At 43.2% G+C, this 25,357-nt stretch overlaps 1 protein-coding gene across 1 annotated transcript; it reads right to left on the bottom strand.

Annotated features, from left to right (window-relative positions):
• Window positions 1-6,407: 6,407 nt before the first annotated feature.
• Tll (nuclear receptor subfamily 2 group E member tailless) lies at window positions 6,408-16,735 on the bottom strand. Its single transcript, XM_078177393.1, has 4 exons — window positions 16,669-16,735; window positions 8,640-8,876; window positions 7,430-7,653; window positions 6,408-7,082 (listed from the first exon to the last, which is right to left on the bottom strand). Exons 1-4 carry the CDS (start codon window positions 16,733-16,735, stop codon window positions 6,408-6,410), a joined length of 1,203 nt encoding a protein of 400 aa, XP_078033519.1.
• Window positions 16,736-25,357: the final 8,622 nt, after the last annotated feature.

Below are 25,357 nucleotides of genomic sequence, written 5' to 3'. Positions count from 1 at the left end.
GTGCCACCAATGACGGACTAACAGCACAGGAATAATTATTTTTTACTACAATTTTAAGGGTAGAAAAATGTTGAATAATTTCAGCTTGATTTTTGCTTTCAGCGTTTCCGTCAGAGGGATGAATCCGCGACTCGTGGGAAATGTATTTCATTCGACACGACCTAATATTCGAATGGAGGGTTATTTAAGGAATGTTGCTGCGCGGAGGAATTAGAAAAAACACGTTGGCCAGAGAAGTGGAGGACACCGGGGGAGGGGTAGGAGGCGCCCACCTGGCATCCCTAAACGGGAAAGGAGCGACGCCTGTTCGCTGCGATTCCCTCGAAAACGGGTCGGAAACGTACGAGAGCAGGCCGACCTCCGGCATTACTTTATTAAATTCCTGACACGAGGCGGCCGGGAAGCACGTGCAAATATTCATTCACGACGAAAAAGTGGGGTGTCTCGCGAGAGGCGAGCGAGTAGAGACTGAGGCGCGCGCCTTAACGCTAAATTCAAGGCGTGCCGACGCGTGTGATTTACCTGCGTCGCTTGCTAGCTGATAGTCGCGCCCCTGCGAATTTTAATACACCCCCGTGGGCTTCCTCTGCTTTTCTTGCCCGGAGGAAGTTGAAATATCACGGAATCGGAATTTTAATCGCCCTCCACCGGGGAGCTTTTTGCTTTCTGGCTCCTCTAGTTCGATAGAATCCGTTTCCGTTGCTAAACAATACTAAAACAAATTAAATTAATTAAATCATAATTAAACATCTCTGTATATTTAATTCCAAATTCTTAGCACTCGTGAGGCACCAGAAAAATTATATAAAAATGCACTGTGTCAGATAAAATGGAAATACTATAAGCCAGGAAAATTATGTTACATTTGTAGCTAAAACAGCTTCAAGCCTAGAGGGTTAAATGTTAGCATTGCGTGCGATAGAGCCGTGTCTTCAAGAACAAGCCGATCGCGGCGAGAACAAAAAGCGAGAGCTGAAGTGGCCGGGCCATTCTTCGGTGACGATTTCTCCCCACGGCAATGTAACAAATCTCCCGGCAAAGAAGTTACCAAAATCTAGATCGTTGAAGTGCGGCGGTATAGATCCCCCGGTTGCAGCAGGCCGCGGCCCTCCCGGTTGCTCCGCTAATTGACTACAATGCCGGTCGCGTATGGAGCGCATTTTCTGTTTTGTTACCTCAAAACAAAGCCGACAATGCGGCTGATCCGTGAGTGGCAACTCGACCACCGTCGCACCCTTTCCTCTCTCTCTTTCTCTCTCTTCCCCCATCGATTCCCCGCCCCTTCGATTTGTCCCGCCGTAGCCTTCGACAGGACTCGGAGGACGACAAGTCGCTCGAGGATCGCAGCGACGAAATCGAGATTGTAACATATAGTCGAGTGCCCTTTGTTAACCCACCGACGGAGAGCGCAATTACATCCTCGCCCCCATTGTGCCTCGACAGCTTTTTGTTACTGTTTCGTCCGGTTACCTTGGTCCAAGCGGCTACCGAAGGGGTCCGAGGAAAGAGAAAGAGGGAGAGGAGAGAGAGAGAGAGAGAGAGAGAGAGAGAAGTAGAGAGAGAGGAATAAATTTTACCATTATTAAATATATAATAAAAGAAAGATAATATTAAAAAAATCGCTACATCAATAAATCGAAAATATAGAAGATGAAACGTTTGATACGGAAGAATTTGTTAATGCATTTATGAAATAAAGAAGAATATATTACAGTGCATAATAAAATGGTTCGAGTGTCGCGGAATCAATTCCGCAGAGGCAACGACCCCCGACGCGGTTTGTCGCGGCGATTAAATCGGAATTGAAAGAGCACGGGAAAGCAATAAGACAAGAAACAGAGAGGAATCGTAACAATGGCGCGAAACAAAACCGTACGAGCCGCAGAGACGAATGGCATTGTTCTCGTCATTGTTTCGCGAAATGACCCGCGTGTTACGATTCCCATTGGTCGTCTCGTGGCAAGGTGCTGATGTGCTCGACCGGTGGGAACCACTTGTCGACTTCATTGGACGAGCCACGCATGCTTGGCCGGCGCAATTACGCCGTCATATCGTTGCGACTGTCTCGAATGCCGACTGGGGAGGTCCCTTTTTAGCTCGACCGTAGAGGAATTCATCATCCTCCGCTACGGACCGAATCGCACCGGTGCGCCGTGGTGACGGGGTGACGTGCCCAATCGGGTTCTTCGCCGTTGATGCACCGTTGTTATTTTCGTTGTGATTGCCGCGGAGCCTCGCCACCCCGGACCCCGAGCCGCGACTCCCCATTCGAGGTTTCGCCGGGTCTCACCATCGAGATCGGGGATTATTATTCACTCGGCCGGAAACGTTACAGTATTACATGCTGAACAGCGCCGCTGCCTCCTCGAACAGAAGCACCACTTCGCCGCGAGTGGACGGCGGACACTGTGCCCAGGAAATTGTAACATACGGTGCCCGAAGAGGGGTTTCATTAAATCGAGATGTTAATTGTGCGACGCACGGATACGCCTTTGATTCTTTCCTGTTACGATCTCGCGCTGATCTCTCGCGGTTCGACGCGCTCCGATCGGATTGCGGATTTTAGAAAAATAATAAATAATTCTTAATATCCACCGTATGGACGCTAAATTTTTAGAACACTGTTAGACTATTTTCGCAGTGCCTGCATGACTCTTTTGTTTCGTCTTTTTTAGCATTCATTACTCCTCTCTTCAGCGGCATTTGAATATTAAAATAAAGACTGAACATTCTGTATAAATATAATATATATAATATTTAAAAAGGAAAATACTACTCCACCGTTTGACAACTCTCTTTCTGAACGCAAAGAAGTATTGTCTTTTTATCGTTCATCGACGGCAGATCCGTATCGAGACGCAAAGAACCTTCTTCCGAGCCTTATTTCATCTGTTCAACCCCCCAAAAAATTCTGCGAAACGCCGACCAAGTTGGCTCCTTTTTGGGCAAAGTTCGTCGGCAGTTTTGGGCGGGCTGTTTACCTGAGTAATTTGTCAGCCTACAATGTTCAAGTCTGAAATCCTCGAGTTCTGTTCCCCCCCTGGGGACTTCTGCGGTCATCTTTCATGCTGCGGCCGCTTTGCCTTCCACAGCTTCCGATGCGCGGGGCGCTTGTTTGACAGTTTCAAATAGCCCATTCCTTTTCACTATTTCTATGCGCGTTCTGTCTCATTGTGCCGCCTCTCTTCCCATAGATACGATTGAATATTAACACGTTGACTGCCACATTTCACCCCCAAAAATTCCACAATTTTAAATATATTTTTCACGAGAAAAGTATCATATATTTTGCAGTCGAATTGACGTGGTTTATTTATATCTACTTGCACGTACTATTTTTAATAGTATCGTTAATAATGTAAATCGTATAATTTTATTTAATATCTTGTGTTAGATGAATAATATATTTTTAATGTATTGCAATTGTGATCGATTGATAATCGAAGCTAAATATGATTTTATTTTGATTAGAATTCTTTATAGATCATCTCCGTATTAATTACGATAAATTCGTTGAATCAACAGGTCGATTATCCCATTGTCCCATTACTCGCCCTATCAGCATATTTGCCCGAACCGTGTTTTACTAACACAGCAGGGAGAGTCCGCCGCGACGCGGCGTTGCACTTCGCTGCGAAATCGATTCAACGAATTTCACCCCATTGTGCCTCGAGTGTCCAAGAGACTAAACTGGTACCTATCAATGTAGCAAACAATTTTTCAAGAAAGGAAGGCCTATGACTGTTAAGTGGCAACATTTCAAGGTTCAGTCATGCGAGTCAGAAGAGTCACTTGAACCGGGCTAGGTGTTGGCACCGACACATTTTCCGTCCCGCATCGCTCTTTCATTTCTTCGATTGTCACGGCACTGTTCGCGTGAGAATATTTCTTATGCTTACGAGCCCGTGCATTATGTTTGTCCAACACGTATCGTCGTTGTACGACCACCACACTTTTATAAGACGGCGACAGTTGCACGCGAGTCTCTGCTGCATTTCGTACACAAAACGAATCGTTTCAAATCACGTCGTTTCATTTTTGGAGCCGATTTATCGCCGATTATATGTCTGGAAAGGATTGAAATTGCTTACAAATTCGTCATTGAATAATATCATTTGTGTCATCTATATTAGGCTCAGCTGTAAGAATTAATTTTTCCAATTGTCTCTATCGTCGCTCAAAATCTCCGTATTTTCCTTTGCCGAAAGAATATCTGAAAATTTGCCGCGAAAGGGTTGAGAGGATTTCGAATATTTTGCCGAGCGACTGTATAGAGTATTCGACTAAACGTATTCAATTACAGCGCGTAAAGTCTCAATAAATAAATATCTCGGTACAATGGCCAGGTGGTACGCACTTGATTGTCCCGCGGGACGATCATCCCCCGGAATCATTGATCCCAGGATCATCGGTAGAAATAACAGAGTGTATTTTGTCGGGGCTACATGACATTCGGCTGACAAAGAAGCTCGATGCGGACTTCGCCGACCGATTTCCATTGGCTGTTTTTCACCGGTGCTTTCTCGCCAGTCAAACCAGGATGATTATTTGCCCGCCTTTGGTGATTACACCTTGGTCCGCTGGCGGCCGGCGGACTTCTAAATAAACTGACAGCCCCGGAGAGCCCCGACACGGGCAGCTTTTATACTGCGATTACTACTCAAATCACCGTGAAATTCCCGTGAAACGCGTTTCATTGTGCCCAGCAAGACTTCAGGTAAAATTTAGATGTTCCTGTTACCCGAGAAACTTTCCCCCGCCGCGCGCCGGAACGAACGAGAATTTTCTTCGTGAATGGACCTAGCTCTCTGTTCCTTTACCTTCCTTCCTTTTTTATCTGAAAACCTAGAGATTTTTACTAGCCTTCTTTTACGCGGAGGAGTGTTGACATAACTTAGAATTTTCCTTCGAGTTTTTTTTTGAAAAATTCAGTTCTCTTTGCTCATGGTTTCGTCGAGACTTTGCGACAATTTGAAACGAAAAAATTTTCGTAGGCGAAGCTATTCTAATTCCAAAGCCTAAACGTGTATTAAATTTTTGGTATTTTGATTTTACTTGAATTATTGCGCGTACCATATTTTATATTATTTTGAAGAATAAACTAAAGGAAAATGTTTCAATTAAAAATTACCATTTCCCCAACGAGACGTTCCTGTATTAAAGAGAAAGTGAAGGGAATTACCAACAAACTGATTATTTTTCACTTGCGGTTTGTAACATTTTATTTACACACTTTTGAAGTTATATGTACAATTGGACGCGTATCTCCAACAAAGATAACATCGTTTTTAATTAGTCAATCTATACACTGCACGATCGTATCTTACATTTGCGTAGACGACTGCTCTATCGTTCACCCTCGTTCAATTAAACCATCTCCACAGCACGGTCACCGCAAATTTCGCTCAAAGACGTAAATTCTACCGACAACAGAACTCTTTTATATTGCCACGAAAGTGGCAATATAAGAAAGAAATGATCTTCGTTAAACGACGCAACCACTCCAATTGTCGTAACGTCGTCGATCGAATTGGACCGGCTGTTTCAACTGCAACAATTTATCTATGAAATATTTACAAGAGAGGGCTGCTCGATCATCATCGCCAGCGCCCGCGAATTATTGCGATTCTCCGAATCCCGTAAAACTACCGCCTCGTTGCGTTACGCGATCATAGAAAAAGTAATGGACGTATGGCTGTCTTCTCTCAGTCGATCTCAATTGCATCGATATAATCTCTCGTGATATGTTTCCATCACAGTTAAGTCTTACTTTTATTATTCGTCTAACCAGGAATTAGAGCGCACGATGTAAACCGTGCACGCACCGTTTCTCCTTTCGGCACATTCTCCTACTTTGCCGTTCTACTCGATTCAGCATAGATCGATTTATAAGTACCACCTCCGAGTCTATTCTATCCGCTACAGAAGCTTAAGCTTTAAACTTATGCATAGCTATCACTTTTGCACATACAATTACATAATCCCCTTTGTCGACATCCCCACAGAATCTCTTTCGTAGTCTTCTACAGGTTGTTCCAAGATGATAAAAATCGAAAAAGCTTCCCAGGTTGTTCGAGTTAGCTTTGCCAATTATTAACGAGAAGTACTGATCAATGATGGTGGATCCGTGCTTCATCCGCTCATTGACTAACGCCAGCCGATCTCACGTTCCACTGGCCACTGTCTTCGTTCAAGAACCTCGAAAGCCACCCCTTTAGGATTCGAAGCATGTCTCTACGTGCTTACGAGCTCGATCGTCGACTGTCGAACATTAAAAGGCTCTCGTAACGTTTCTTTTGCCTTCTATCGGATCCTAATTACGCGAACCATCGAATCCACCGATCGAATACTGAATCTTCAAGTACCTTAAGGCATTCGAATGGCGTCGAGGTCGACGGGTTCGGAGTTCAGGCAGTTCTGTACATGTCGCTTATGATCTTCTCGATGGGGATGACGCCGATAGTTCTCCTGAAGAAGAGCTCCTCGATGGCGTTGCTGGACACAGACCTGAGCGAAGGCATCAACAACAATAACTTGCCGAACCTAAGAGCTCCGAAGGAGGCGCCACTGAGCTTTTGGCCAAGAGCCAGTTGGGCCCCGTCCCGCAATCTGGCAACAGCCGTGGCGTCCCTCAGCCTGCTGCCATTGACAACTCCAGGAGACGTCGACCCGTCGCTGCTTCTGCTGCTGGGCAAAGGCTCGCTGTCCAGGCCAGCCTTGAAGAGCACGATCGCCCGGATGCAAGCGTACTCGTGCGCGTCCAGGTTCATCGCGTGGAAGCCAGCCAGCGTCTCTCTGAAGCGGTTCACCTCCACGATCAGACCCAAGCCAGAAGGACCCGGGGGCAACAGTCCACTGGGGTCCAGTGTCGGCTCGATCTGTGCCGCGGCGAGCAGGAACAATTCCCGCCATGAAGACTCCAACAGTGTCAGCTGGTCCTCCATTACTAAGTTCGTCCCGCTGGCCAACTCGCGGGCCCATCGAACGTTCATAAAGAGCAGCCTGGCCGCCCTCTCGCAGATGGACTCTGGAATCGACGGCATCAATGACACTGGTGACAGACTCGCTACGTTCCCTGGTATCTGTAAGATCATGGCACGGACTGTAGCTCCATGATACGTTTTTAACCACTCGACGTAGTTTCACGTCTTCAATTCTTGGCGAAATATTAATTTATTACGTAGCAACCCTTTGGAAGGGGTTCCTTGAATTTTTGAATTTTAATTAAAAGTGGTTTGCTCCGTAGAATTAATAGAAAATAGTAATGAAGAGGATATAAATAATTATAGAATTTTTATTTTACAATTGAAAATGGTTTGCCACCATAGAAAGTGAATTTATAAGAAATAATAATTTAATTATAATGTTAGGTGGCAGAGAGTATGGAACAGGAAATTTTTAATAAACGTGCAAAGAAGCGATTAATTACCTTCGACAAGCCTAAGCTGTTGCAATAAATAGGGTGCGAAAGGGGTAGATGGGGTGTGGGCGCCGCGACGGTAACTCGTGGTTCGTTTGGTGGTTTCGGTAAAGCCAGATCCAAAGCTGCCGCTGTTGGCGTCACCATGTTGCTCATCATTTCGGGTTCTTTAAAGTACAAAGCCATCTGCCTGCGCAGTGTCGAGTTTCGTGGGCCCCGTTCGTGCTGTACAGCTGGAAAAATCCAAAGAATTGCGTTCACGCGAACCGTTCCCTCGATTTATGCTCGAAACAATTTTTAAGATAAAAATCATTTTGCAGTCTTTATAGTATTCACTACGAACGAATAACAATCGACAAAATTTCATTTTGATCATTTTCATAAAATTATTTGAAAGGGTATGGAAATAAATTAAAGTTTCTTTTTCCATTTTCAGTGGAATATTTTTATTAGATTATCGGGAAAATTCTGAAACATTCCAAATAAAAGATTTCCATTAGTTTTAACAACGTTTATTTATATATTTTAATCAATGATATAATATAAATTATGTGCAGCTACTCGTTGCCATTTTTCAAACATAATTTTGAAGTGATTGGAATAAATGTCAGATAATCATGGTGGGTGACTTGAGATGTTCCCATTCAAGCTTATTCAACTTTTACTGCATTATCACTGCTAATACTGGTCGCTTTCTCTTGACAGCTGCATACAATTTATCAAGCTGTTTACAACAGCATCTGCATTGCTGCTCTTCTTCTGTTTAAAGTAGTTCATAGCAGAGAGTGGACTGCTTCGACTGGTAAATAAATAAAGCTCTGGTCTTGAAATAACTATAGCAAATGTTTCAGGTTTCCAGCAAGTCTTTCTTTCTCCTTACATTTCATCTCCAGCAATATTAAACTTGTGACCATAATCTTGATAAAATCTGGACATGATTTTCACAGGTAAAATCGCCAACAGGTAGTTTACTACCTAAAACATGACAAGAACTTTCCCGATAACCTAATTTCGTACCGAGTATTCAATAAATTATTTGCCCAACATTTGCTGCCCGAGACATTAATTTGCGAGGAGGTATCTTTAATACTGATCGGGCAATTAACTTGGCAACCCCCATTAGAATGCGAAAGAAATACACCGCGTTCACGAACAGCTAGACTTTCGAGATCTACACGCGTTCTAAACGCCGTGAAACTTATTGTCCCTTGCAACTCACCGTCTTTATTCATTCCAGCCTGAATGCACTTGGCCAGCCGACACGCGCGACATTGATTCCGATGTGTTTTGTCGACCATGCATCCCCCTTCGGACTTCGCTTTGCAGACGTAATGACGATTTTTTCGTATCGATCTCTTGAAGAAACCGGCGCATCCGTCGCACGCGAATATACCATAATGCTTTCCTGAGGAATGGTCCCGGCAGACCTTGCACGGAATATCGTAAAGGATGCGACCTGGAACAGAAACACGGATCCGATCAGACAAATCGGTGAGTTGCGCCTGATTCAAAAATAATTCATCACCGGTTCTAATTCAACTACAGTATATGCAGACATTTCTCCCCATTTAGAATACGTTTAAGAGAGTTTTCATACGGCGACGTCAAAGATCTTTGTATTCCTAAGTCGACACGATCGATACGGAAATTTCAGCGAATAAGGGTGGCGTAGGAGAGTCTCGATAAACTGTCAATCGGTCCTTGTTCCGGTCCATTTAAATTTAGCCGAATAAAGACTCGGGGAAAAAGGGCGCGAGCGCTGCGAGTCGACGTCGCCGTAAAATCGCGAAAGAGAACGTTTAATCCGAAGAATGCCGGTATTTTGCATCCCAGAACCCATTTGCCATCGAAAACACGGGATCCCATGAATGACACGGTGTGGTCGATGAATGGATCGATTTGTCACCACGGGCCGAAGGACCTCCTGGACGTACGCGCGGCTTCTATACCTGTCTCCCATGCCGGCCCCCGTCTACCACGGGGACAAGGGTGTGGTGCATCTATAATGGGGGTACCAACTCGTTGTCACGAACTCCGCCTACGCCATTGAGCCTCGCCGTAGGCTCGTGAATGGCCGGTGAATGGGCCGGATGTGGCTGCTGCATTCAGCGGCCCTTAAGTGAGCAGCCCGAAACACGACACTTTGCGTCTCGTATCGCCTGATCTCGCTCGATCGGTACCCTCGGCTCCCCTTTATCTTACGCGACGCGGATCTTATTAAAGGGAAAGATTAAACGTTTTCGAATTACCCCGGTCGCTCTCTCCCTCGCCTTGTTTCTTTTCACCGCCACCCCCGCCGAGGGAGAGGACGAAGTTTGTCCATCCGGATATTGGGAAACGGTGAATATTTGCTTCGGAGATAACAATAGATTCTATCTGTTTGGATGATGCCGCTTAGTTTTTGGCGTTCTGTTCCGTTCCGTTCCTTCGGCCTTCATCTGGCCCTCTGTTTGCGCCCTAAGTGTTTTTTATAATCTCTCGAACACGTGGCGACCAGAAAACTGTCGACAGTTGCCGAGGAACTTTGTTTTTTCGCTCGTTCTAGGGCTTGGGGTATTCTTCAAATTTTTCTTAAATAATTGTCTGACTGGAGCCACTGTCGTCGGTGACTATCGTCGGTAATTTTTGAGATAACAGAACAATTCAATTTCGATTTAGAAGAAATTAATAATATTCAATTTTTTTTATTTCGATTTAAAAGTAATCAACAATATTCATATTTATTATATCTGGCATGGAATTTTTATCACAAGTCTAACTCTTTATCATAGTGCAAAGCGTTAAGTAAGAGTCCTAATTCGGCGGTAAAATACACTAATATAAAAAATTACTGGCAATTCATCGCGGAATGAGAAATCAAAGTCGGAACGAACAGAAACAACCTGTTGATTGCGCGTGACGGACCTCTCTTATCGCTCGTGTTCGCGGTTCATCGCGCGCCTATATTTTCCAAGAGCCGTTCGTCGAATCACGACGAAGAAGACATCAAAAACGCGGATAGTTTTTTTTCGGCGCGTTATCAACGAAAGCGCGAGCAACGTGCGAGTACCGGCGGTTATGCTTACTATTGCAATGGGTCAGAATAATAGGGTTGCGCGCCCTTGCGCTGTCGGAAGACCCTTCGGCTCCGAGCATGAAGGGAGAAACTTTAACCGCGAGCGCGGAGAATACGTTGACAGTCGCTTCCACGGAATTACAGAAATTACACGGCAACTCGGCCTAGACAATAATTTGATACAGACATTATTAAATCGATGGGAATGCGACGTTGGGTAGTGATCTATTCTTAAGTCGTATTAATTGAATTTTCGACGGCGCTGAATTATTACAGTATTTATTTTAAAGATGGCGTTTGAAATGATGAGTTATGGGAAGTGAGAACAGTGGTGTTATAGAATGATGATGGAGTGAAGAAATTAATTCCAGGGAATTTTATTATAGCTCAAGTACAAGACTATATCGCCCTAAATTATTATACTATATAGACATTATTATTTATTATAATTTATTTTTCAAATTATAGAAGTTAATATGAAAACTATAGTATAATAGAAATTAATATGAGAAATATGGTATAGTAGAAATTAATATAAAAATATAGTATAGCAGAAATTAATATGGAAATATTGTATACTAAAAATTGATATGAAAAATATAGTGTACCAGAAATGAATACGAAACTATTCTAATAAAAATTAATACGACTAAGCGGATGGTTTTACACGGACACCTCGACTCCCTCCTCAAAGTGTAGAACTTCGAAGGGCGTTTAACTGAGTTCCCATATCGTAATTTAAAAGAAGGCAAGAGGGAAAGGAGGGCATGGACGGTGGAACGCGGGGTTGTTCTCACAGGCGAATCACGCGATGCCGTTTCTATGAAACGTCGCCGTCCGGCTAGCTCGCATCAAAATTGCATTCGAGTGGCTCGCGAGTCATCGTTTTCCTGCCGTTTTCCTTTCCGTCGGCTTGTCAATCATTCATAGAAGTTTTACAGTGATCGAACTTGTCTCCCCCCTTCACGCACAGAAAGAAAAAAGAGAGGGAGAGAGAGAGAGAGAGAGGGCGGGAGAGAAAGTCAGAGGGAGAGAACAATAAATGCGCGCAAGTGCACGCTTGCTTGCGATTAGTCACACGCGGATCGCGTGCTCGAAGTTGAGTAAAGGGGCTCTGCAAAACGGACTCGTTTCCTTCGGACTTTCTTTTTCCTATGCGTTTTGTTGCTTTGTGCTGGCTTTTTTACAAATACTTCTTCTAAAAGAAATTAATTTCAAGCTAGTTTGAATAGATCGCGACATTAAATCTGCCAAGGCAATAATCAATCAATTCAGCAATGTCTATATCTCCATTTATTGCTAAATCGAGGAAGTATAGTATCTTTAACAAATTACCAGAATTATTGCAACAACAGGACACTGTCTACTTAATTCCCATATTTTACAGTCGATGGGGTAGTGCATACGTAATATACAGTTCAACGATGACTATTAAATTACAGAAACGCGACAGCAGATTTTCAGTTTATTCGTTTGACATGTTAAAATTACATGGCATTGATGTTTGCCACCCTAAAACTACGGCGGGACATCAGAAGGGTCTAATTTCGGCGTGGATTCAACCGGATGTGATTCACTGGCGCCGATGCGACAGTTGCATTCGAGCGCATCTTTTTACGTGAAAAGCTCATTAGTTATGCAACCATGATGATACAGGTCCGCTAAAATAGAGGGAGAGAAAAAGAAATGTATCGTCGCAATTACGGATGCCGGGCGCGCAAGCCGTAAGGGCGAAAAAAGGGTGAGCGTTCTGCGCCGTTGGTTGCAAACTTTCAGCGTAACTTCCAGTCTCGAAAGTTTACCCCACCGATCGAGCAACGTTTCTCGCGTGCAATCATCGTTTTAATTTATTCAATCGAAATTACACCGTCTCTCCTTTATTCCGCGCACAGTAATCTTTTAACCTAACCCACTTCTCGCGAACCAGGAAATCGTCTTCGACAACAAAATAAATAGTGGAGACTTAGGGGAACAGTTGTCTCGCTGGGTACATTTTTTCGCAACGTTAATTCCCGGTGCCAGGGATCTTTATTCCGTGAAGGTAAGCCGTGCTCGAAGGCAAACAGCTGGGATAATCTTCCTCCCAAATTGCAGCGACAAAAATACCTGAACAGTCTGGGATTAAGAGGCCTTTGGTAACAGTGCTGGAGAAAAACGAGTGTCTCCTTGCATTTTCTACAAATCAACCCACGAATTTCCAAGATTTTATTATACGCCAGTTTTTACCGCTCCTCGCAATGGACATATTTTTCTATTTATTGTGGACCCGTGCGCGGATGCGTCAACCCTTTACCGTTGCACGCCTAAGCCATTTATTATTTTATTTTGTTTTTTAAAAACATATTCCAGCCAGCGTAAGATCTATGTATAAACTCTGTACAACCGCAAAGGGTTGATATATATTTTCCCTCGAATCGCTAAAAATTAATAAAAAGCCGCTGACGCTTTTCGAGTAGCATTGCAAATATTTCTGCAATAAAATAAAATTAATTGCTAGTTAGTTGATGGGCGTAATTGTTGGGGGTGGCAAGTAGTCGGTGAAAAATAGAAAATCCGTCGCGGATCACTTAGATGATATCATCGTTCACATTGTCATCGTCCATCAGGTGTTACGTTGATCGTTAGTGGAACATGGGAATTTCGCGGCATGTGTCGGGGACCAGGACACCTCCCCCGTCATTGTATGCGTGCCCCGTGTACGTGCGTTCATCCGTCATCTGTTTGCGCGACGCCGCTTGCGCGTAGGGGTTGCGATCCGCCCTCCGGCGAGAGATGCGCGCGATTCTTCTCTATCTGCTTTTTTACCTTTCCACCACCCTACCCTGCACGCCCCCTCCCCTCTCTCCGCACCCCTCCCCCACCCCCTCGATTCACCCTCGCAGATCGCGTACCATTATTGCGATACTCTCGATGATCGCGGCACGAAATTAATCGAAAATAACCGGAGGCTTCTCTGCGCATCCTTTTCGACATTTAATGTTCCCCTAAACTACCCCGTAAGTCATCCCTCGGCTGTAATTATTAGTCTGAGAATTTGTATGCATTCCTTGCAAAAATTATTATTTCTAATCAGAGACAATACGGAGAGATTAACCCTTTGTTTTATAATATCGTCTCAGACTCATTGGGCAGATTTTTCAAGCAGAAATTAAATTCCACCCATCTACCATTAATATTTAAACGTTGAAGTTTAATAGAAAAAAAATATAAATAATATAAATTACAAATATACAATGTAAATATGAAATATTGATCATCTGTTTGACACAGGAATTTATTAGCAGCGAACAAAGGCTAATCATCGCGGTCATAAAATGAATCGCAGCGCAAAGCTATATAATGATTATATCTATAATGATTAACAACCCTCCCGCTTCACCGGCTGTATTCGCTTCTTTGCCCAGCCGGCAACCTCGGTCTTTTTATCCCAGGTATGATTTTTAACGTTGTAGGTTTCAAGGTACCGCGTTTAATAAAATTCGGAATAACTTGTTCAGGTTTCTGCTTCAAGTTAGAAGCACAGTATTCTCTATTCCGAAGAGCAAGGAGTATTTATTAACAAGTGCATTGCTTGATCGAATTTACTATTGAGGTAATTGAGAGATAATTTATAGCAGTTCTATGATTTATTTCAGTGCTTCTGGTTCGTTCTCAATTAATTTTGTATTGTATATTTATAATGTATAGTATTGTAGGTGGATTGGTTATTTATTTATTTAGGAGATAGATGTGGATTTCGATTAATTTATGACTGTGTAGGTGGTAATCGGGGGCGTTGATTTCCCGACGAATGACCCGAAACTCACCCCCGGTGGCAACCTGTTAGTGCGCCATGGAGATTCGTAGTTACCGCTTTACGTACACGGCCATCTGTTGTTATTTTCTCATGGACGAATGCCACAAGGGAGGAATCATTTAAATGCGCTAGCTCTCTACCCCGTTTAAATGTCGCATATGCCATTTGTTTCACACGAGATGAGATGCGCGATGAGGCGGCACCCTTCCATTAACCTACCAATTAACCGAACGCCCCCGCTTTCAAAATAAATGACATATTCCATGGAAAATATATTCTATCGTCTGCAAGATCATAGTCGAAACGGTTCTGGTACCCTGACATTGCTGGCACGATTTTTTATATATTTAAATAACCACCCGATAGTTTCGAAACCTTTATTTTATAGCTCAAATATGACCTATGATTTCTTTCATGCCGCGTTGATTAACACTTATTTGTTCTTAAAATTTTATATAATAAGGCTAGATAATTTTTATTTCTTGCATTGTCTTCATTTAGTTTTCTTTAGTTATTTTATTTATATTTAGCAGACGTTGCAGTGAATTTTTATCGCGAGTCTCCTTCGTTATTGTAGTAAAAAGTGTTAAATTATTGTTCAGATAGTAAATTATTTATTTGATGATATTTAAATAGTTTATAATATTTAATATAAAATTATTTTAGCATTATTTTTATTTTAGCATTATTTTCTAGAAGAAATATTATTATTTCGTTCCGTATAGCAGAATGTCTGTTTCGTTGAATTTCCCCGAGTCCGGCAGCTCGAGAATTTATAGTCTGCTAATGACGGTGTCCCCCGGATATCAAAAGTCAAGTCGCTTTGTTTAAAGAGCTCGCACCAACGCGGTGCCTACGGAATAATCCTCGCGACGGTGACCCTTTTTTTACGATTACCAGAAATGCGTGTATGGTCACGTTTACGTTCCTCTCGCCTGTGAAAACCCTTCGCGCACCATCGCCGCGGAACGGTCTCTCCCGTATGTTTCGACTACCTATTTTTTTTTTCGGGTACTCATTCACAGGTTGGGCAATTACGGTCGCCATGTAAGACACTAGGGGTTTGAGGGTGTAACGGACAACGGCTTTTACAACTGTGGTTACAGAGCTAACAAGTGTCGTAAACGGGGCTTTATGGTTTTCGTTGGCCGACGAGAAACGGCTGTCGTTATCTCGACGATGGTAAAGCAAACTCTCTTTATGCGTCTTTGCTGCAAGGTATAGGACGCATTACGTTAATCTTTAGGAAGATTTCTAAGACGCCAAAGCGTCGGCATCGTCGAGCAACAGCGAGAAACAATCACAAACGAGCTATGATTTAAATTTCGGTAGCCACAAAAAACAGCTTTTTCAATTTTTCAAGGGGCGTAATGCAACAATTGTTGTTATTAAAAATATTTGCGAGGTTTATTCAAATACACTAGACGTATGCAAACGCCGTGAGTGGTTTCTCGAATTCGGTAGTTTCGATCTTTACGAGTCGTATCGTTCGGGAAGACGAACAGCGTTAGACAATGGTATCCGCGTCGGACAATAGAGAGGACCGTCAAACATTCTTCACCGACCCTGGTCGTCCATTCGAGAAGTGTCATAGCACGAGTAAATCAGTCCCTAATTGAAAAGTGGCCAGCAATAGAGAAGGCAGTGGACTCGATCGGATACTTTCAATAATAAAATTCGCAAAAAATTCCACCTTTATCCGACTTTCGTAATATTCCTTACGAGTCACCGTGCTCTTTTTAACAAAGATTTCTGACTCGTCAATATTAAATAAATAAATAAATAAATAATAATTCTAAATCCGTGACAAATCCGTGAAATAAATCAGTTGTATATTTTGACAGTGCCACAAGTATATCTTTGACGTTGAGATACTCGGTAAAAAATATAATTAAACATACACCAATTTGTCTCACTGCTTAGAAGGGTTAAACGAACAATTCCTATTAAAATAATAGCACTTTTTAAGCGACACACGTTGCCACAATTGACAGAAAAATGTGTCAAACGCACTTGGACCACTTTCAAAATATGCACCACAAATAATGATAATAATAATGGTATATAGTATAGCTATATTTTAACTCCACGACACCCATAGGAAACAAAGTTAATTCTGATTGCTATACCTGAATCAGATTTATTCTGCTCCGGCTTGGGTACTAGTACGACGTTGTATAATGTAAGTGCTCCCCAGAAGATATTTAGTTTATAATCGAACGCGGGCAATTCGGCTGTAGAAAATATAATTGCAGCTATTATTAGGGTCTTGTAATTGCCACGACTTTGACTATTGTTTAACCGCGGGACAACTCGGGCAGAATAAACTTTACCTGCGATTTGAAATAAAGAAGTCGACTCGTTATGAAAATAGCCATAAAAGAGGATTGAACTTACTGGAGGAGGCGGGCATCTTCGGTTGCGGCACGGACATGTGACCGATCTGCGGATCCGGATTTTGCATTTTCACTGAACAACACCAACCACCGGAGAGCCGCGATCAGACTCCCGCGACTGTGGCCAGCCGACGATTGTCCCGAGGGCGGCGTCGAATAATCCGCGGAAATGAAACAGTAGCACCGATAACGATTATCACGGCCGAGGTAAAACGACTGCTTCCACCTTTCGAGACCGCGGAGGACGAAGTGTCTGTTTCGCTGCTATTTCCCAGGCTCGGCTCCCTTGCCACCGGATACTCGAAACGAGTGCTAACTTCGCGGCGAAATGTAACTGACAGTCATCGTAGCCGAGACTTCTTGATGGCAAAGCACGGCTCCTGATCGGCTTCAAATAGTTCGGACAACATCGCCGTGTCGGTCGATTGGCTGGCACGGTCCCTACCCTCGAAAAAGGGCGGTCCTATCGGGACTTGCTGGTTCGTCCTCGGCTCGCCGGGGGTTGAACGCCAGCGGGAGCCCGTGTAGGGAGAGGTGGCGGCGCGCGAGGACGTCAGATCATCCCCACCAGAGGAGCCACCCTTTATCCGCTTCTATTCAGCCAGCGCCGAGGTGAAAACGCAGCCACTTCCACCCCTTCGACGTAATTCTCTCGCCGCACAGTCGTCGGACCCGTCTTTAATTTCCGTGGAATCAACGAACGCTAATCCAACGTTCTTCTCAAATCCCATTCAATTCGATTTATCTGATATATTAATCGGGTTTAATAAATAGAAAAAGTGCCGGTAAAAATCGCCTGATTTTTTACGAGCTCTAGCCAATAGAAGACAGCTAAAACTCGCAATTTTTCAAACCCTAGCAAAGTAGCAATTAAATCAAATTTAATTCTTTCAAAGTGTCGCAAACTAAAAATTAACTCGGAAGTATGGGAAACAATATTGTTAATTAAATATTCTGCTTTCCAAAGGTGGCAACCTAAAGGCGTATAAAAAATCGCTCGGAGGTTAATGATTTGCCGTTGAAACGGGGAATCGCGGAGGCGTTTGTGCAGCCGTGGACCGCGGAATAACGCTTCCGCGGGCAGATGCGCCGCATCCTGACTCCCTGACTCCATCTTGAATTATCTCATGGCCGCTCCCTACCCGAGCCGAGCTCCCCTCGAGCGGAAACCCAGTTTGGGGTGCATGATACACGGGCGCTGCTTGGCCGAGTGCACGAATTACGCGAGGAATCCGTCATAACCGATGTAATATCGCAAAGATTGGATCTCTCGATCGACCGCTCCGTATCTCACCCTGGTTTCAAGGGCTGTCTCGATGATATCGCCACGCGATGCACAGGAAACGATTCTTCGGTGTACGTGCGCTCCACGAAAGATCGGCATGATATACTAGGACTAGGGGAGGCAGGGATTTTAATCCAATACTTAATTAGCCGACGAGAAACGGAGTAATGAACGCCATTCAAAACGCGAGCGTGTATTCGTTCAAAGCTGTCGAAGAATTTACGGGAGAATTATATAAAATTATTTAAAGCGACGAATCGACTGGAATGCACCTACGATATTACTTAACCCTTTGCACTATTACGTCTTTTAGCTTAGTCGTTAATTATTTCGACTTTCACTTTAATTTATAGATTTCGACGACAGGGGATTTTGTTTCTATTTAATAGAAATTATTGCCAGCTATAGTTATCGATTCGTCACGAGTCCGACGCTTTATTATAGTGCCGGGGGTTAAATAAATTAACGTAACAAACATTAACATAATACAATATATTATAATATAATATAATTTAATATAAAGATCAAAAATTTAATGGAGCGTTCGCGTTCGAGTCAGTGATTTAAGTATAAATAACGTTTCGCGACGGGAAGGAATAAAAGCATCGCGGAGGGTGCGCGTCTGCCTTCTCGGGTTCATTCTCTCAATCCTCGAGTTGCCAGGCATTCATAGAAGGATCGAAACTTCGGCGAATGTTCAGCGGACCGAGCCTCGTTTCTGGCTTCGGAGCGCAATATGTCGAAAAGAGAAGATTATCCCGCGTAACTGTGCCGAAGCGGCTCCGACCGCACAAAAACGCCGTCCATTGTCTGTTGCATCCGTGCACGCAGGAAGATTGGGGGTGGGATAATAGGTACAAGTCGCTTTGTCAAAAAGGCAAATGCAGCTGAACGATCCGTAATAGGACTCGGATCAAAATACAGTTGTCTTACGGAGATGGGAAAAAATGCATGAGAAAATCGCGAGATAAAATGCATTTAAGATAATGATAACGAAATATAGACCATCGATTTATCTATATATTAAAATTTTCCTTCCTTATAAATTTTCTGGGGCATCTACCTTAATATCCAAAAAATTTCCAATGCACATAAAATAACAATAATAAGCTATAAACTTTCAATTTACCTGCATATTAAATTTGTCCTCCCTTCTACATTTTCTGTACCACCTACCCTAGTATCCAAAGGATTATCCAACTGTCAACAATATCATCGCGGAAACGGTATCACACATTACACTCGAGGCTCTCCCCATTGTGCTCCAATACGGTCACCTCTCGAACAATTAGATCTTTGTACCCGCGTAAGAGCGTCTTCCTTTTTCCTGGTAAGGTAGATTGCCCACGAAGACGTGGAAGAGATTCCCCGGATAAATGGCTGAGATAGGGCGCCGATAATAGGGTCAGTTCGTAAGCAACACAAAGCCAGTTTAGTACAAGCTCCCGGGGGCTAATCATGCCACCAATATTGTCGTTATTTCGGTCGGCCATCGAGCCTGGACAAAGAGTTATATAAGTACACGAGTCGACGGGTGGTCTGGTTTGCGGTCGCCGTCGGTGGATGACGAAGGAAAAGACGGGAAAGATGGAAAAGGCTGGCGCGACTGGTGGGGCTGGAGAGGCGGAATAGGGACGAGAGGGGCAGGGGTAGAACGGAAGGAACAAGAAAGCTACGGTAGCCGTAAGCGAGGCTTGGAAATGGCCCTGTTCTTAGCAGACCAAATCCGAACTTGCTAGAGCCAGGTATAGAGAATGGGAACCCCCCGCGCTTCTCTGTCTTATGTCGCCGCTATCTTTTGCCAACATCTTCGGCATAGATAATCCCCACCCCGGAAGCCTATTCACTGTTTGCGCCTTGTTTTACTGGTATTGCATTTAACGAGTTTCCGAGAGACCTACGACGAAAGCGGCCGCCCCGAAGCCGCAAAACAGAAGGAGCGGGATCCTCTTTTCCACAATTCTCTACCTTCTGCGGGGGCATCGGGCGCCAACCCCTAAATGCGACACCTACACAATCCCCCTTCACCGCCCGACTAATTCGGCTTGACCGCAGCCATTTTTTGCTTCGGGAGAATCGTACGTCTTCAACGCACGTTCGATCTCATTTTTATAAGACCGTCGAATATTTATAACAACCGAGGAGGACGGGGTTGTTTTATCTTGGTGAATTGTACCAGCGAATTGGCATCGCGTAAATTAGATAAATATACTCTGAAAATTTCATCGAAATCGATACAATTTAATTAGTAATTATGGATGATTAAAAATCGCAAAACTTGCGGTTTTCCCAGATTTTTAACGCTCTAATTAAATTTCTTAACGCTTGAAACTTTACTTTTATTATCTCAGTCGATCCTCGCTTATAATACTACCTATGTTAGAAATAACTATAAATCGCTTCATAGAGGTCGATAAACAGATTATATCAATACCGCAGTTCAGCGACCGTCCTAACACAAAAAACCCATATGTATACCTTTGTGCACATATAAACAGACCGCGCCGAACAGAACTAGATAGAAGCGTACGAAAACTCCTTTGTAATACATTGACCTCAGAATACAGTTATTAAAATCCATTTAAGTGTTCTTCATTAAAATACCGTGCACCATAATTTAACAACCTATAATATCTCTACATCCTAAAAGACAAATATCGAGTCATTTTCTCTTTTTAAGTCACGTCTCTATCAAATCATATATAGTCTCGAATTGAATGAATTAAACACCTAGTTTGCTTCAAGTATCTCTGAAAAGGTACAATATAGTCATAAAGCGACGAGGTAAAGCAAGAAGAGGTTATAATCTGTAATTATGCTTCCGCAAGAAATAGAGGCACGGCATTGTTAGGGAATAGCGTGGCACAAGCCCAAGAGTAGCGGCAGGTGAACACCATAAAGAGCAGAGAGCCCCCCCGTGGGGTATCCTAGGCACAGAAACAGAGTCAGCCGAGAAGCACGAGCTTATCCTCCATTAACGCGGACCTGGCTGACGCGCTCTACCTTCCGTTCTTATTCTCGAGATTTTCAGGCCGTTCGAGAATTTTGACGGAATCCACGGCGCTCCATGATGTTCGGCCAGTCGACCGAATGATTGCTGCGGGATTATCGCTTGCTCCAATGATCCGAACGAAAAGGCGCTCTTCGACTAGGAAAATGTCAACCTAATTTTGCAAAATCTCTCCGTTGATCTTCCGGGAAGACGACTTAAGAGGGTCCGGCGTTTTTTCGTTCGAGACGAGACAGAGAAAGCTGCTTCCGATTATCCATAGACGGAGCACGCCCATATTGTTTGTTAACAGATTACATGGACCATTCTTAAACGCGTCTGCGTCGCGTTGCACAGTTTACTCTGTCGACCGAGAAGGCTTTGTCGAGGACGGTATTATCGGTGGACAAATTGTTCAGGCGAATATTTCAAATGGGAGAGTAGATTAGCGTGGAGCGTTTAACTTCAGAGTTTAATGAAAGTGTAATAAAAATGCGGAAAGCAAAGCGGGGATGACGAAAGTCCTTTGTATAATATTTAAATGACAACACCTTAAGGTAAAAGCATTTTCTTGTGCCTCCTCGATTAATTGGCAATTAATATATAATATTTATTATATAAGGAAATTTTCTTTAATAAGAAAATGCTGAAATAATTAATCAAACTAACCTATACAAAACCTTGTGAAAATTCGAGTCTTTTTAAAAATATATATCTTGATTATATTATAAACAAAACTTATCCAATTTATATATATAAAGTACAACTTAGGATATACTTTATATCATTATTATATTATTAAAAAATATATCATTATTACGCTGTGAACATTTTGACTGCAACGGCGCCTATATAGCAGAGTTTTTTAAAACTCCTTCTCTTTAATTGAATTTTAAACATTGGGAATAGATTTACGACGTCTTTAAGGGTCTTTATTACAGCTATTAACTCGATGGGCCACGATGCGATTAAAAATGTCCTACCTTTTGATGTACGGTGATGCATGGTACGACATTTTTAGAGCCCTCTTCATTCATAAAACCACATAAAACAGCTGGACAATTTAAATCTCATTACATAACAAATACAGTCAAATAACTATTTTTTTAAGCTTCACTATGCTTTCAATGAAAGTATACTAATTTTGTTTAATAAAAAACTCGAAAAAATTTCTGTGCCACGTGGGTCTATTTATTCTCTAAAATCCAATGCCTCAAAGAGTTAAAGCACCGGTAACAATTCACCCTAATGATGCAGGGTAATTAATAATAATTCAAAATTGGAAACCAGAATTGAACTATCACAGATACCTAATTGATTTCCCAGGGATCCACGATGAAATCAGCCTAATCGCCGCACGCGAGCTGAACATCGTTTACATCGTTTCCGAACAACTTTACTCGCGTGTTGCATGAAATCGTTTTATCTTCGCCGCGATTACAAGCGCAGCAGAGTATGGCGGAGAGCAACCTGTTGCTCTTCTGTCAAACAAAACGGAGTAACGCGGACACGCGAGAGAAGTGCTTTGGCAGCGTTATGGGAAACGCGAAACATATGGTCGGATCGATAGCGCATAACGCGGGCATCGCCGATACCCCCACGTTTTACCTGAACGGAACGAGGGTGGAAAGTGGCTGCCCGATGAAACGCGGCGAAATTCTACCATATGCGGAGTTATGGTCTCATGAGAACGTTGTTCGAGCCTCTCCCGGTTAAACGCAATTTGACATGGGAAATGATCCACCCTCGCCGAAATAAACGATGATCCTTGAGAGCTTGTTATAGAGTAGGATCATAGGATCCAAGCATCGCGTGGTTTAATAATAACTTTGGAGAAATGGCGATACTTGTGATTTTTATTTCACCGAGCTTTTCCTTCTCTGATTTGTCGGATGTAAGAAAAATATAATACTCCTTCCTCACGATCCATTAGCAGGTGATAGGATTTTTATTGTAGAGAGCAGTCTTTTTAAAATTATTAACGTGAATATTTTTTTTTAGAGAAGATTAAATTTAGTTATAATTGCAAAGATTAAATGCCTTTCGATCGTGTTAATTCTGTAAGGGAGGAAAAAGACTCTGCACCTATATATATTTCAACCCTTAAATATTAATGACAGTAGGACTTAACAGGCTCTTATAAAAATCACGAGCCAGAGTCGTCAAATTAAATCAGGGGGTTGGAACAGTAAAATAAAATAGCAAAATGGTAAAATAAAATAGCAAACTAGTAAAATAAAGTATCAATGCTATATCATTTTAACAAAATGTTCTCCACTCTTGAATACATATATTTCAACGTATTAAAAATGTTTCAGAGGGAACCCAGTATCCAGTCCTCCTAAAATGATCTCCCAACGACGAAAAGAAGTCTAATTTCCGCCACGCAAATCCTCGGCCGCATTAATGGCGGCCGCGGCGACAGTCAACGCGTTAAAGACTCTCGTCCACCAGCAAAGGCTTCTTCGGACTGTTTGCCCTCCGGCGTCCATTTTATCTCGCCATCTCCGCAGACGTTCTGAAAACAAGTCACCAACTCGAAAAGCAAAATTCCCGGCCCAACGACATAAACGTGCATAACGTTCGTTAGTCGGCCGGAAGTCCACTGTTATGAAAATCGGTCGTCGGTTAGGATCCTCCCGGATACCTAACGAACTTCTCTCACAGTTTTTTTTTTTTCGTTACTGGTCCCACCGATGGTTAAAAAGTAGGCGTGCACCGGAGTGACAAGTAGCTGCACCGGCTACCAGATCAGAAATCAGAGACGCTACCACCTCTCGAGGGGTCGCGAAAGAAGGCGATGGAACTGCGTCTCCTTGAGAAAGAGAGAGAGAGAGAGAGAGAGAGAGAGAGAGAGAGAGGTACCTTACAAGACGCGGATCCATCCTGGGCGGGTACATCCGGCCTCTGGTTACGCATTCAGCTATCCTCGTACTATGAAACTGCTCCTCGTTATTGCCCGGTGAAAGAAAACCAGGACGATCAGTGGGAATCTTTCGGATCGAATCTGTCGGTCGGCCGTGCCTCCCTCCCTCCCCCCCTTTTCTTCATTCTTGCACGTTTTTCTTTTTTGGACTTCACCGAACGCGGGGACCTTTTGATTTTTAATGGAGGACGCCGCTGCGCGAAGAGGCGATGCATTTTTCATAGCTTGTTTCATGTCGGTGGAACGATGTAGGTTCGTTGAGCATTATTGATAACAATAATTTTAATATAATAATAATAGCACAACTATTATAATTGTACATGGTGCAGGAAATAATTTTAATACAAAATGCATCCTTTGTCTATGAGGTCTCTTTGTTAACTAGGATGATTCGACTGGGTAAAAGCATAAACATAGCCATCAGAAAAAGAATGAAATAAATTATTTGACGTCTTCAGAGATTTAAAAATTCAATATTAAAAATTAAAATTCGATAACTAAAATAGAAATAGTTAAATGAAATGTTTCTGCAGTGACCGGTTTCGAGCGACATCATTGATTTTAAACGTCGAACCATAGACGTATAAAAGCGGCACAAGCTTCCGCGACAGACTAGCATTATCTAAATCAAGCGGACAAACAATAGCCGCGAACAATAGTTGGTAATATACAATCTCGTTTGGAGCGATGGTTCGATTCGACGTCGAAGGAACCATAGGTTCTTCTGGTTGAGCGATTCGGCGCCTTATTCAAGCCTTCTCTGAGCTTTTTCCAGCCTAGGTCGCATTGACGATGGCGGGGTTCCCGGGGGCCAGCCACTCCCACCTCTTCTATGAAAGGGCAAAGGACGTCTTCTTGTCTCATCGCGTAGGAAAAAATCCCGGCGTGGCGTTCTTCTTGGCTTCGGCGCTCTCTCTCGCCCGGCGCGCTGACTGTGAGCAGCAAACTTTTCAATGCTCGCCCTGAAAAAGCACAATAGCCCCGGAGAGCGCAGCCAGTGACGTAACTCGAGCCCGCTGTCAGCGCTGACAGTGCTGACGGGGTCGGTTCTTTCGTTCTTTGTCAGCCTACTTGCTGGCCTCACCTACTTCGGCCTCCCTTTCTCTTCTGGCCCTCCCGTTCGCCATTAGCTCCTTCCACCACCTATATTTCTCTCTCTTTTTTATCTCTCTCCTCTTCTCTATTTTTCTCTCTTTTCCTATGTCTGTTTTTCACCAAACATCCCCCGTCGTTCTCCGCCAGCTTCTCTTCTTCCGTCACGTTCCTCGTGGCGCATCACTATGGGAATCGGACGATACGAATCGTCCAATAGATTTCCGGGCGCTGCCGATTGGAAAACTGATATTATTTAGTATTTAAAATACAATTTTTGTACAGGGTGGTTTATCCAGGGTGCATCAGGCTTACTAGTCAACTGTTCCATATAAAGAGCAATTGTTTCAGTAAACAGTGTCCCCAGGTGGAACGCCAGTGTAATTATTTTTTATTCA

Source organism: Augochlora pura, chromosome 1 (assembly GCF_028453695.1).
Source record: "Augochlora pura isolate Apur16 chromosome 1, APUR_v2.2.1, whole genome shotgun sequence".
Taxonomy (NCBI): Eukaryota; Metazoa; Arthropoda; class Insecta; order Hymenoptera; family Halictidae; genus Augochlora; species Augochlora pura.
This window is presented reverse-complemented; position numbering and strand designations above follow the sequence as displayed.